At 43.6% G+C, this 14,542-nt stretch overlaps 1 protein-coding gene across 1 annotated transcript in view; it reads left to right on the forward strand.

Moving 5' to 3' along the window:
• srrm3 (serine/arginine repetitive matrix 3) overlaps positions 1–14,542 on the forward strand; it is a 120,310-nt gene that overhangs the window by 39,292 nt on the left and 66,476 nt on the right. The window contains exon 2 of the mRNA XM_061250142.1: positions 13,649–13,875. Within this exon, the coding sequence (XP_061106126.1) occupies positions 13,661–13,875 (215 nt within the window). The 5' untranslated portion in view covers positions 13,649–13,660. The remainder of the gene's footprint in view (positions 1–13,648; positions 13,876–14,542) is intronic.

Here is a 14,542-nt window from a genome sequence, read left to right on the forward strand (position 1 = left end):
TGGTGTACGAAAGGGAAGCGCAGTACCAAGGCCAGACCTGATGAATGTGTCTGTTGTTGCCAGAGCACGACGGGACAACGTTGTTGACGCCTGCCGTCTCTTTGAAAAGGGTAGAGCGCATTCATTTGAAGTCTGGACCGACAGTTTTATCAATCCCAGGCTTGTCAGGTTATGTTTTCCACCTACGTTCATCTTTGTTCCCCCTGTTCTGTTGTGAAACTTATCTGTGGCCAAACACTCTTTCCCTTTACTCTTTTCTGTCTGACTTTCACAAAACGTGACTGCAAAGGTTAGTATGCTGGTACACGCTTTTGTTTCTACTGTGTCCTCTGAAGAAGATATTGCATGTTGTCTTGTGTAAAAGGATTTCATTTAAATAATTAATGAATAATGCATTGCAGTGGTGTGCTGGTAGAAGTGTGTGTGTGTGTGTGTGTGTGTGGGGGGGGGGGGGGGGGTGTTCTTTACTGCATATAGGGGAAAGGTACATAAAAGATCATGACGATATATCAGGCAATAATGGAATTTTCCACAAATCCCTCAGTTGTACTCTGCAGGTGGTCTCATTCACCATGTACTAAATTTCAGTGTTAGAAGGACAGCAGAATCCCTGGAGTTACAAAGTCACGGCAGGGATTGCAGGAGCTAGTCCTCTTAAAAGCAGATTAACCCTGTCTGAACAGGCTCTATTGCTATCACTAATTGGCTTTAGCTTCCCTTTTAATGATATTCCCTAAACCTCTGATAGACCTACTGTAGACTTTGGATGTGTGGGGTTTATATGTCCCTACCTATTGCTCTTCTGTTATGTGTATTTGTGGGAGGAGGTGGAACTCATGACCTGTAGCCACACAGAATGAAGGCAACAGAAAAGACTGTATCCATAGCACTTAAGAAAATTAGTAGATTATTTAGGTTTTAGCTGCCTATGCAAAATAATTCAGTTTCTCTTAATTAACTCTGAAGTGCTGCAATTGCAGTTTTGGTACATACTGTATAATAATTGGAACTATTGAGGCGATGATTATGGCCTCTAAACATGGTTAAGAAATATATGATTAGAGCTGATTTGCTGAAGATTTTATGTGGGCATTTCTACTGTGATGTTGATGGGAAATAGGCACTTACCAGCATGCTGTTTCATGAAGTGCATGCATGCTGAAGAGTAATTTGAAAATGATGTACCTGTAGCCTAGTATCTGTTGTGGTAATATTATGGCTTGGGCATGTATAGCAGATCCAACCAAATGCTCAAAACTCATTGGCCGGCACTTCACCTTGCAGCACGACAATGACCCTGAACATACGACTAAAGCAATGGTCCTCACTCCTGGTCCTGCAGCCGCAGGTTATGCTGGCTTTTGTTGTTACTCAGCACTTAATTGATCAATTAAAGGTGTTAATTACACTGCTAACTTGCCTCAGGTGGTTTCTTTGGTCTGAATTTGTTACTAATATTAAGGCGACAACAAAAACCAGCACACCCAGCGGCTCTCCAGGACCAGGAGTGAGAGCCACTGTGCTAAAGCAACCAAGGAGTTTTTCAGGGCAAAAAAACTAGAATGTTCTTGACTGATCATGTCAATCACTCACCTGAATAGACATGCATTTCATTTGCTGTAGACTAGACTGAATGCAAAAACGCCCTAGAAAGAAACAGGCACTGAAGATGGCATCAGTACAGGCCTGGCAGAACATCACCAGGTATACCAGATACCCAGCATTTGGTGATGCCACACATTTTTGTGGATGGTTACTCTTAGGGGAGGCAAATGACTGAGTTTATTAAATAAAACAATTTCAGTGGAGCCTGAAGTGTTAGGGAAGCCCCATTAAAGTGAATCATCAGACAGCCCAACATGGAGTCGTGCTGCATTTTAGTGTTGTGCCGGCACAGACCTGAAACCTGAACCTTACTACATATCCCTGTCTATAAGACAACCACTCCTCTCTACACTGATGGTGTTGTTTAAAGCCAGAGGTGGAAGTGCTCCCCAGCAACTAATTAGTGAAGACAGCTGGCTGGGTTCATGGTTGGAGCAAACACATGGCAGGACTTTTACTTTCTGACTCCTGTGCTTTCCACCTCTGTTTAAAGCCAATATTTTATATATTGCAAAGACTAATTGGCAACACTAGCATGCACATCCTCTGACAGTCTTCTGACTGTCAAATACAGATTACACAGTTCATGCAGGAAATTAAGTAAACCCGGTTGAAACAAAACAGCTCAAGCTAGGTTTTGAAACAGCTGGTAGTTGGTTGACCAGTTCAGACCAGCTCCAGACTCAACATGGTTTGACCAGCTCAAGCTATGTTTTAAAGCAGCTGGTAATTGGTCATTTGAAGCTGGTCATAGCAGGATTTCACACCAGGGAGGTGTTGCTTGTTGGTATATGATTGAAGTGTTGGTGGTTACTGTAGATCTTGTATGATACATTGTATTTCTTCTTTCATTGCTGTGCATACCTGTATGATTCAAAGAAAATGTGAATTTTAACATTGGGAATGCATAATGTTTCCATGTTCTAACACCAGTAATGTTTATGGGCTTTCTGTGGTACTCTCGAAAAAACATATGCTTCCATTCAAAGGTTTGGGGTCACCTTGTCTTTTTCTGCTTTATTTAAGGGTATTTTTAAAGGGGGTGGGACTAGATTCTGTCATTCTTGTATTATCTACTGCATATCTGACAGCGGCACAGTGGTTTGAGGCTCATTTAATACCTTGGATAAATTGAAAAGCAATTTATAGTTTCTGAAATTGAAATATATCTTACATAGTTACTTTCAGAGGCACATAGCAGCATCACGTCGTCTGGCAGGTTGTCTGTGTGCTGTTTGACCTTCGTCCCTGTGTGAACCGGTGCGAGACAAAAGTTGCCGCAGAGCTTGCAGCTGATAGCCCATTGATTTTCACTCCCCGCCAATGTGCCCAGGCAAAAAGATCGACTGGTGGTCGGGGCAGAACGGAGACAAATGGCTTTGTGGACGATCCTGCAGATTACTGTCTGGGAGACTGAGTATAAATGCGAACAGTCATTCTATTCGCTCCAATCTTTTTAATAGAAACGTGTTGCAAATTCATCCCAAATACCTGTTCTCACTGCGCTCATAGTAAGATGAGCATCTACCTAAGGGATGCATTGGCCTCGATTTTTTCTTAACCCTGACTAACCATTAAAACCACAAATTATTTATTTTTCTTCTCAAACACATTTCGGTGAGTTCAGCGATCCCTAAAACAAACCTGCCAAAACTCAACGAGCGAAAAAGTGTAAAGCTTGCGTTTTTCGCGTAAGGCATCTGTCTTGTTTATCAGTTCTGCCTCTAACATAAAATGCTTCCAAAATGGAATGTTGCTCCTTATGGTGGTTTCGTATTAGGATGGTGCCATTTGCGTCAGAGTCTCCTTCAGTTTCCTGTTTTCACTCTCTCACTCTTCCAATTGTGTAGGCTTAATCAGCGTGAGTGATTTAAGTGCAGAATGGGACCATCTGGATCAGGCCACGTCAATTCATTCAGCAATTACTGAAATTTGCTAATCTTCTAAGGTCTTTGATCTTATTAAACCTCGGCTGTCATAAATCTGACATGTACTGTAGTCTGGAAACCACACTGTCTACATCACCGTCAGTCAATGATGAGATGAGAAAGCATTTTTTCAAGCCGGTGTAACATCCGTTACATGCAATTCTGAATAGATTCAGTTGCAAGATGAGAGTAATCAGAAGGATAAAGAAGATCCAAACACATGGCCTCACATGACCTCTGTTTAGCTATACACTATATCCAGGGTAACATATCCATCACCCACTTTGTGACATATCAATTTATACAACTGGATGATTATTGAAGCCGTTTATATTATGCCCCAGGTTCAAGAGTAGGACAGCCTGGCCACACATGAAAATGGAACCCGTGGCCTTTATATTATAAGCCTCCTTCTTGAATTCTAGCTCATGGGTGCTTGCTCTTCCATATATTTAATTAAATGTGTCCTAATTTGAAGAATTCTATTCTAAATCGAGTTGAGAAGATTTTGGGTGTCACCAGGGATCTCTATGTTTGTAATAGCTCCAGCCACGAAATATAGAGCAGGCTCTTATGGGATGGTGAAATATTTATCTTTGAAGTTTGAACAAGAGGGAATGACACTGAAGTTTCTGTGGAGGTAGGACAATATGCCTATTTCATGTCAAACGGTCATAAAGCTGAAGAAAACAGATGCAGTGTATTGCGTCTTCTGGGTTCATATAGCTTTCACTACAAAAATAGCACAATCAACATCAAATATTCTTAGTGAATACTAATATCTAATATCTAAAATCCATATTTCACGTCAGGACTGAAGTGAATAGTCCCACTGAAGACAAATTGTAGCCTACTTAAAATATGAAAGTGAACAAAACTCTTTCATCCGCTTCTTTTCTAAGTCGCTTCATTCCCGACTCAAAGGAGCATTTTGTGTTGATTGCACCATTTTTGCAGCTGAAGCCAGAAGAGGCGATACATTGCATTTGGTTGCTTCCATTCTATGACCGTTCAACATGAAATAGGCCCATTGTTCTCCCAGAGGTTCCCCCAGTTAACAGGGACATTAGCATGTAGCAACAGCTTGGTGAAGTACTGAGAGCTGGCAGTCAGAGAATTGGCACTTCTAAGGAAATAAAATCTTGGGATGAATTCTAGGAAACAAGCACAAAGTCGCTCCCCTGTCCAAGTGAAGAAGCCTTCAGTTGCTCAGCACAGATTAACCAGTTTGAGTGTCATGATATGGAGTTCAGCCTCCTGTTTAAATGCACAACCGCAGACATGGGAAATGTACTTTTGGCAGAATTAATTGAATTCCCATGGTGGCGGCTTAACCTGTGATTGAGATTAAGGACACACAGATCTAGTTTGGCATCTCCCCGTTTCTCCTCAGGTGGTGTCTTCCACTGCAGACTCCCGCCAACTGTGCAACAGTATTCCCTTCTAGAGAAGTGGCTTAGAATAAGCTTGTGGATCATGGCTGCTCCCTGTCCTTAGCCGTGGGTCTTTTAACCCCAGTTCCAAACATAAGTACAAATTCTCCAGTGCCTAACACACTGCAAAGGAGGTATCACGGTCATGAACTGCCATTGTCCCTAACCCTTCTGTGGATGCAAGTACCGTGAGTACAGTGCAGTTCATAAGTATTTGAACAGTGACCAGATTGTTGCTGTTCTGGCTCTACTCCAGCACATGGGATTTGAAATAAAATATGAGGTGTAGACTGTCAGCTTCAATTTAAGGATACATCCATATCGGATGATCTGTTTAGGAACTACGGCCTTTTTTTACATAATTCTCCAATTTTACGGGAGCAAAACTTTGCAAAATTCACATAATCTGAAATAAAGTCATCATATTCAGTACTTAATTAATGTATTTCAATCGTTTGCATTTAATGACTGCCTGAAGTCTGCGACCCATAGACATCATCAGATGCTGCGTGTCTTTCTTGGTGACTGATGCTCTGACAGGGCTTTACCACAGACATCTTCAGTTCCTGTTTGTATCTGGAGTGCCTTTTGCCTTCAGTCTTTAGCAAGTGAGATGTATGTTCAGTTTGATTCAGGACGGGTGATTGACTTGGCCAGTCAAGAACATTCCACGTTTTTGGCCCTGAAAAACTCCTTGGTTGAATTAGCAGTATGTTTGGGTTCATTGTCGGGCTACAACCTTTTTGTAAACACAAAGTGTAGATACAATAAGATACTTCTGTCCACTTCAGAATTCATCCTGCTGCTGCTGTCAGCAGTCATCAATGAAGACAAGTGAGCCAATTACAGCGCCAATGTTTCACAGTTGAGGGGGGTGCTTTGGATCATGAGCAGTTCCTCTCTCTCTCCACACTTTTTTCTCCACCTCTTTGGTACAGGTTAATACTTCCCATAAGTTCATAAGACTTTGTTCCAGAACATTGTTTTGACGCATCTATGCATACATTCTGGAGAGTGTTCTTGATCTGTTCAACAGTTGAAAATGGCCTTTACTTCACATTTGGAAGTACTCTTCAGTCGTCCACTACATTGGTCTTCCATGCTCTACCAGGTTATTTGATATTGCTGAACTCACCAGTGCACACTTGCCTTTTAACCAAATGCTTTGTTTATGTCTCTGATCAATCTTTTTCTGATTTATGGCCTGCTTGACTGGCATTGATGTTTATTTGGTCCTCGTATTGAAATACTCCAAATGCAAATTCCACACCAAAAATCAATTCTATTAACTGTCTGGTGCATTAACCAATGACGTAAAGGCACACGGCTGGCCAAGAAACAGCTGAGCAGCCAAGTATCCAATTACATTTTCTCCCCTAAAATGAAGGGGGACTATGACTAAAAATTAATATTGACATTAACATCATATTCATTCTTTCATTTCAAATCCAATGTACTTGAGTACAGCACCAAAAGAACAGAAATTATACCATTGTCCAAATACTTACGTACCTCTCTTTCTATAACTTTTTACATTGTACTTATTACAGATCGGCCTAGTTTTTCGATCCCATTAGCAGTCACGTGCGCCATTTTATAAGCGCTATCTGCCTTTTGGCCTTAACCCTCCCATGGGAAACACATGTCTAATGTCGGAGAGCTCCGAGGCCGGTCACCGGCCAGCCATTTAAGAAGAGCAAGATATTATGTTTCGATGGCTGGAGTGTCCTTGGACGAGATTCGGGAAGCGAGCAGTGGAGAGCGAACGCAGAGAGCCACAGGCGGCTCGGGATGGACTCTTGAGGACGGGGCACCAATCGCGTCACTCCCTTGTCTGCGGATCCAGTGAAGGAGTGCAGCCTCACGCTCTTGCCAGCCTTCCATTTCCCTGCCATCTCCCTCACTCCCATCTATTTTAGTTTCTCGGGTCAGCCTCTGAGGAGCAACCAAAATAAATGTGCTGCTATTTCTTCCCAGGTAGGGATTTGTGCCGTTGCTGCTGTGTGAAAGTTGTGTCTCTCACATAATAATTTAACTAAATACGTCTTAGTGGTTGCTTGACAGACATGGGTCAAATATGTCATTGTTGTGGACTCAAATATTTGTCTTTACTTGATTGATCTTGCCTGGTGCCAAGAGGGCCAGGAGGTAGCATTTGCACTTTTTGAGAGTATCTCATAGGTTCCAACATGCCAGACAAGCTCAGTAAAGCGTAGAAAAGTATTTCACCCAGGTCTGCTGCTTGTTCGTTCTTGTTGCTCCTATACTCAGACTGAACCATAGGGACTTCTCAGTAGTCGCCAGAGACTGTCAACTGACAAAATGAGCTCTGCTTGTCATGCACTTTGTGCAGCAGTGTCTCTGGATATACCCTGAACTCTCTGGACGATAGTCAGGAAAAATGCAGCGCTGAAAGCCCTCGGGCACAGATTGAGCAGCGTACGGGAAAATGAAGAGAGATGGGGATTTATTTTTCTCATTATTCCATAATGCGAGTCTGATTCTGTGGTTAGTTCAGTCGCTCGCTAACATCATTACGCGCTATTGCGCTGGCTGCTGAGCCTCACGTTTGTAGATTCCGCGCTGACTGATTTGGTATTTTCTTAATACCCTGCCCTGTCACATGCTGCACCCACTACACAAAGCTGCTCTCGGTCATCTTCTGGTCACCCCCTGCCCAACACTACATGCTTAGAATGAAATGGCATTGACCTTGTGGAGGGAAAGTGTTCTTGAGTACCGGACAGAAAGAGTCATGGGCCTTGTATTAGTATAGAGGAAGATGATCAGGGAGGCAGTGCTGTGGGTTCTAGTGCCAGCTGTGACCTGTAGAGGAAACACAAAGGCCACTTTGAGACATTTGGAAATGCAGCTAAATTTGTGACCCATACACACACAAACAAACATATGCATGCACGCACACATACACACACATGTACCTACACACATGAGCACACATACCCACACATATGCGCACATGCATGTACACAAACACACACCCACACAGACATATACACCCACACATATACCCACACGCAAACACACACACACACACACACCCACACATACCCCGACACACACATATACACCCACACACATATGCACCCACACACATACCTACAGACACACACACACCCACACCAGCTGCCTGCCTCCTTGCTGTGTCTTTCCGCCAAGATCAGGTGCCCTGTGCTTTTTAGCACTGTATTTATACTGGATTGTTTGCCAGCGTTAAATAAGGCCCACTCTCTCCTCACCCCCCACACACCAGGTCGTGTTAGGCAGCACGCTGAGAAAGAGATGGCACCAACAGCCGTAGGGCCTTTTTTCCCAGGGGTGATGACTGACATTTATTTCCAAACTCTCACTCCAGCCGGCTATCCCTTTCTGGCACTGGCTAAATCCACTTTCTGATATTTCCAAACCGCCCTCGCCCTCACATGTCTACTTAAATAACCGCGGAGACTTAAGCCCCAGCTGTGTGATTGCAGCGTAAGCTCCCAGGTTGTGTGGGTGCACAGTATGCAATGCAGAGAGCGGATGTGAGTATGAATTTTTTTCCCCTCTGGCACCTGAGTTGAACTGGCACCAAAAACACAAACACCATAATGTAGCAGGTTCCTTACTTGGTGCAGTGTAACAAATAAGGTGCCTATATTTCTCCTCTATTCATGTAACATGTGTAGGGGAGAACCCTGTTGTAAAATTCAGCTATGACCAGCTTGAAACTACCAGCTACCATCTGTTTCAAAACATACGTAGCTTAAGTATGGAGCTTGTCAGAACTGGTCACCCAGCTACCAGCTGTTTTCAAAACCTAGCTTGAGCCGTTTGCTTTCAGCAAATATTCATCTAACATCTAAACTGAGACTGGACTTTGAAAGTAATGGAGAAACCTCTGTTCTATTTCATACAGATAGCCCCTCACCAGATGCATTACACTGGGTGAAGGAGAATTGTTTTTCCTTCAATAGGCTATGAGCAGCTATAGTGAGAGAAGGGTGCTTTTAAAACCGGTTTTCATATCAGTGGTGGCTGTTGTCAGTTATGTGTTTGTGTTCTGCTTTCACGCTGCTAAAAGTGTCACGTTGGCGCCGGAGTGGCAGGGGACCTGCAGGAGAAAGCCGCGGGTCCAGCAGGATGTAATTACCCAGCTATCCCAGAATGCTTCACTGGAGGGTGGCTTCCTCTAGGGATTTTCTGAGAACAATCCAAACTGCCAAAGAGGAGGGGGGGGGGGGGCTATCCTTTGTAGCTATCCTTTCTCATGACTCCTGTTTTTCTATAAGGCCCTCCAGTTGTTTTTTCATTAGTCTGCCATTAGTTGTAAATAAATGCGATAAAATAAAATGGATTTCCCCCCCCCCCTCCCTTTTTATCACAGATGGAAGCACATTCTCTTGTCAGAGCAGTGATCGTTACGTAATGGCCACATTCATTGTGGAGGTCGAATTTTTATTCTTTATATACAGAGTTACGAAGTAGAATGTCCTTTGTGTGTTGAATGTCCTTCCACATTTTTCCTCTGCCTTATTCTTCAGCGTTTTGCCTTTCCTTTTCAAGATTTAATTCTAAATGTAGAGCTTTGTAGCGGACATTTCAAATGATCGTTTCACCGACTAATTGAATGCCTGTTCATCTCTGCTTTGAGCAAATGAATTCCCCCCAAAACTAATCTGCCCCTGTATTGATTTAATGGAAGGCATTTAAGATGATGTAAGACTTAACTTAACCTGGCTTAATGAATTGCCCTCGGTTACAATCTTTATTAATGATGTAGCCGACTAGACAGCGAACGGTGCAATTTTTACTTCATTCATTGTTCAGAAGCACCTCTACTTAAATTAAAAAATCACTTTTTTAAAGTGGATACCAAATTATAATAGGGGCACAATGAGTTGTAATATTTCTTGGCATATTCATTATGCATTCATTATCTACTTGTCATTTCCATCATTACCCCCCTGTGACATTTGTTCAAGCTAAAGTGTCAGTACTGCGCAAAAAGGCCCCCAACCCATCAGTGTAATTAGCAGAATTTTGGCCCTATTGATTGGTAGGACCCTTCAGAGAGCTTAATCTGTGCAACTATGTATGTGTGCAGGCTTACATGCACATACCTGTATTAGATTTGCTGACTCTAGATGGATCTCTTGGGTTCACCATGAAAGGGGTTTCCTGTATTAGGATAGTCCTTGCTGGGTGTGTATTTATTACTTGCTTTGTCGAATGAGTAATAAACAGAATCTGTTCCATCCTCTTGGTTATCTCTGACCACTGTTCATTTCCATCTGCTGCCATTGAATGAAAAACAGCGCGTACAGAGAGCGGCCAGGCCATTAACTCATTTTTGCCGTCTGCGGCTAAAGGGTCTACCTCTGAAATCATGGCTTCTCCCCTAATGGCTTTGGATAGCCCTCCCATGGAATGGAAACGGGTGCAATTAACTAATTGTGCCTCAGCCTTGCCGCATCTGCGAAGTGACGAGCCCCATCTCAGCTTGACAACTTCATTAGATGATTAAGCGGTTTACTTATGCGCATGAGGGGAAGCAGATTCCCCCCTTTCCCCTTGTGGAATCAAAGGAAATGGACTGAGGACTGCCAACATTTGTTTGGAAATCGCAGATGTTACATTACATTACATGGCATTTAGCAGACGCTCTTATCCATAGTGATGTTGACGCAGTGTCTTGTCAGACTGCGCTGCTTTTATAGTTTGTGGTTGCAACTTTTTAAAATTTATTTGTATAATCGCACGGTTGTTTTATCCGTCTTTATCATTTCTGCGTTCGACATGTTTGTCAGGAGCAGTTAGGTCCCCCTTGCTGTTGACACAATGCTAGAAGTCGCTGGTGAGCGGAGGCTGTGTGTATGTCTATGAGTGTCACCTGCGGCTATACTGTGCCCCAGGCAGCAGAAATGCTGCACTTGTAATTATCATTCATTCTGCTTCCCATTCTGCCCTGCCCAAGTCCTCTCTGTAGGGGTTATCCAAGATTACCTATGAGTGTAGCGTGTGGTACAAACTGCTATCCTTATTCCAAAGGAGGCACAACTGACGTTTCCTAGCAGCTCCAAACTTTAGGCTACAGAATGCTAACATCACTGCTAACCACCAAATTGGGAAAAAACAAAAGGTACTCATTTCTCATTCATTTAATTTTTTGTCATAATTTTTTTCAGTTGTGTCAAGGCATAGAAGTTGAAAAGGTATGCCACAGATATCTAAGCCCATTAGCACAACAACCCAACCTCATCCAGCAGATATGTTCCTTCCGACTAAGCACATCTTTCTGATAAACTATTCCAATTAGGTAATGAAGTGTGTACTTTTTCATTAGAAATTTTCACCCTCTTGGCTTTTGACAAGGCGGTGAACACATTTGCATTGTTTTGTGATGAAGGGCATATTTTATCAAGGTGTCCGTTGGCAAGAACTATTTCTATAAGTCACCTTGTCTTGACTCTGTCAAACGCAGATTGAGCATTTGGATCTGTCCAGACATCCCCAGGCGAAACCAGCAATCACTAATGAGCACGACGCACAAATGTCACAGTCTCACGGGAGAAGTGACGTCAGGTATACAGAGGGCTTCAGGATTCGCAACATAAATAGATTTGGTGATGATCTCTCCTGCTGTCACCACCTGTTCAGCCATTAAAATGCTATTTGGGAGACAGAAAAACATTTGCCGTCGTAAAGCGTTGCATTCGGACTTATGCGTAGAGTGCATTTCAGAGCGAGCAGTTTTATCTACGATGCCACCTGCCAGCGGCGAGGTGAGGACCTCTCCTACCTGCTGTGAAATCCAGCGATGCCAGCTTGAAAATTTAGCTGGTCTACCTGGGTATGAGCTGGTCAACCTGCATGGCCAAACTGGTTATAAAGCTGGCCTAGCTGGGTACGAGCTGGTCAACCAACATGGCCAAACTGGTTATAAAGCTGGTCTAGCTGGGTATGAGCTGGTCAACCAACATGGCCAAACTGGTTATAAAGCTGGTCTAGCTGGGTATGAGCTGGTCAACCAGCTAGTGCTGGTAGCTTGTCTGAACCAGCCACCAGCTGTTTCAAAACATGGCTTAAGCTGGTGATACCATGTCAAGCTGGGAGCTGGTCTGAACTGGTCAACCAGCTAAGTCATATGAAGCTGGGAGCTGGTCTCAACTGGTCAACCAGTTACCAGCTTGAGCTGTTTTTTTCAGCAGGGCTGGATTGTGTTCCTATGAGTCGCTATCTAGGGAATGACGGGCAGGCAGGTGACGGCTGTGCAGAAACGTCACTCCACAGTGAGCCTCGCGAACAGTGGCATTGATTAAGTGCTCGGTCTGCTTTCCTTTTCCGCCGTGAAGGATGACCTCATTAGTCCCGTCGCCTCTCCTCTGTGTAGAAGAGGCTCGTAAGCACATTCGGGACTCCTTCTCGCCATTGGACATGACTGCCTAATTTGTCTTCATCAGTCCACGTCGATGTCGCTCTTGAACCAGAAAGCTCATTTTGCAAGGCTGCTTCCCCCACCTATCTTCGAATCTTCCTATTCACTCAGTTCTTACACCCATGGTAATTGGCCACCATAACCACACATTTTTTCCCATGTCATGAAAAAACCTTTCTTGTATTACACTCCTATTTCACGTGTGTGTGTGTGTATGTGTGTGTGTGGACTGGACTTCCACCAGCACTCTGTGCTCGCTAGCCAGAACAATTTTGCTATTGTCTGGGCATCATTCAAAACCCCTTCCTTGTTCACTTCAATGCTGTCTCCATTTGCTGAAGTTAAAGGTTGGTGTGGAAGTTCCTTGGTTGATCACTGTAAAGGGACTCATGAACCTTGGAAGGTGAATGAATGAAGGAAGCCTTTTCTGCTCAAATTCAGATGCCTGTGAAAGCATGTGTTTTTTTCATAGCTTTTTTTACATTCTTTAGACCCAGAGTTATTTTGTGGAGAAGAAGCTATTGAATTGCCTCTCAGTTATCAGCAGTATACAGATTTAAACAAAACATAGGCATCTGTGTGGCTAGGACGAGCTGGATATCAGTATAGTTTAAGTAGTACAAATGGTTAACTGTGGAACTGTGACATTTTTTGATCAGATGCCAAGGTTCTCTGCATGATGTGGTCTTGCATCCCAGGTCTTGAGTGTGTTCCTGTGTCTCACATCATTTAATGAGCTCTGTTCACCCCTGGCGCTTGTTACCAGTAACATGGGGATAGTGAGGGGTTGGACATTGGCCTGTGATCCCGAATAACCCAGCTAGTTTCCCCGTGTAGTGAAGAGACAGACTGCCGTGGAGCCCAATCTCAAGTAATAACTATCAACCGCTGACAACCCGCTCTTCTGACATATGTACGCAAGTACATCTTCTGCTGCGTTAGATCTGAGATGTTTAGCACTAACAAGCACAAATGAGGCACTGAAGCAGAGGTGAGGACAGATTGTGCCTTGCGTTAGGAACTATTTAAAGGTGTCAAGTTTCCACTTTTCTTCTTTTTTTGGCTGGTTGTTAATGAGGAGACGAGATCGGTATGAGCGGTGAGGTCGACGCTCGAGGAAGGACAGCAAGGGCAGGCAGGGAAATGGATTAACGAGGCTGTTTTTATCTTCAGGGGGCTGTCAGGTCCCATTTAGCTGACCCCGTCGGGGCCTGTCGACCTCCACTGACCTCTTCTTTGTCCTGCAGCGTGCCGAGGCCATGTACGATGGGGCGAGGGTGCCTTCCCCCCAGGACAGCGCCAACGGGTTCCCCCAGCCGGGGGCGTCCACCGGCCGGCCCAAATCCGACGAGGAAGAGCCCAAAGCGGAACCTGTGCTGGTTAAGAAGGCCCACAGAGAAATCCTGGACCATGAGCGCAAGAGGAGGGTGGAGCTGAAATGCATGGAGCTGCAGGAGATGATGGAGGAGCAAGGGTGAGTCTCAAGCAGACCTCGATCAAATATGTAATTGTTTTGGATTCAAATACTTTCTACGCTTTACTGAGCTTGTCTGGTGTATTAGAACTGATGAAATACTGTCAAAAAAGTGCAAGCTCTGCCTTCTCAGTTGCACCAGGCAAGATCAATAGTTGACAGAATAGTTTTTGAATACGAAACAATATCATATTTGACCCAGGTCTTGTCTCAAGATATACAGAACTGGATTCTCTCAGTGTTCATCCTTGATGTTAGCTGCACATGCTAAACATTGTGTTTGATCAGAAAAAAACAAACTATTAAATTGAATTGTCAGAACTTCTGTCATCAAATAATGGTAAAAGTTCACCAGTAAAGAAAAAACTGCATTGTGCATTATAAGCATATTATGCACAATCTATGAACACAATCTATGATCACAAAGCTTGAGTTCTGGTGGAAAAAAAGCAAGGAGAAGTGATGTGATTTATGGGCAATTTCCATTGTAGGCCACAACTCCACTACACTCCACTACCCATTCAAGTGTGTTCTGTCTCTCTCAGAATAAAAGCCTTGGTCCCTCCGGTGCTAAGAACATTGTGTGCTATTTAGTTCAATTCAGTTCGGTGTAATTTTATTTGTTTAGCACTTTTCACAGAGAAACTGCTTTACAAGGATGCTTTTA

Source organism: Conger conger, chromosome 7 (assembly GCF_963514075.1).
Source record: "Conger conger chromosome 7, fConCon1.1, whole genome shotgun sequence".
Classification (NCBI taxonomy): Eukaryota; Metazoa; Chordata; class Actinopteri; order Anguilliformes; family Congridae; genus Conger; species Conger conger.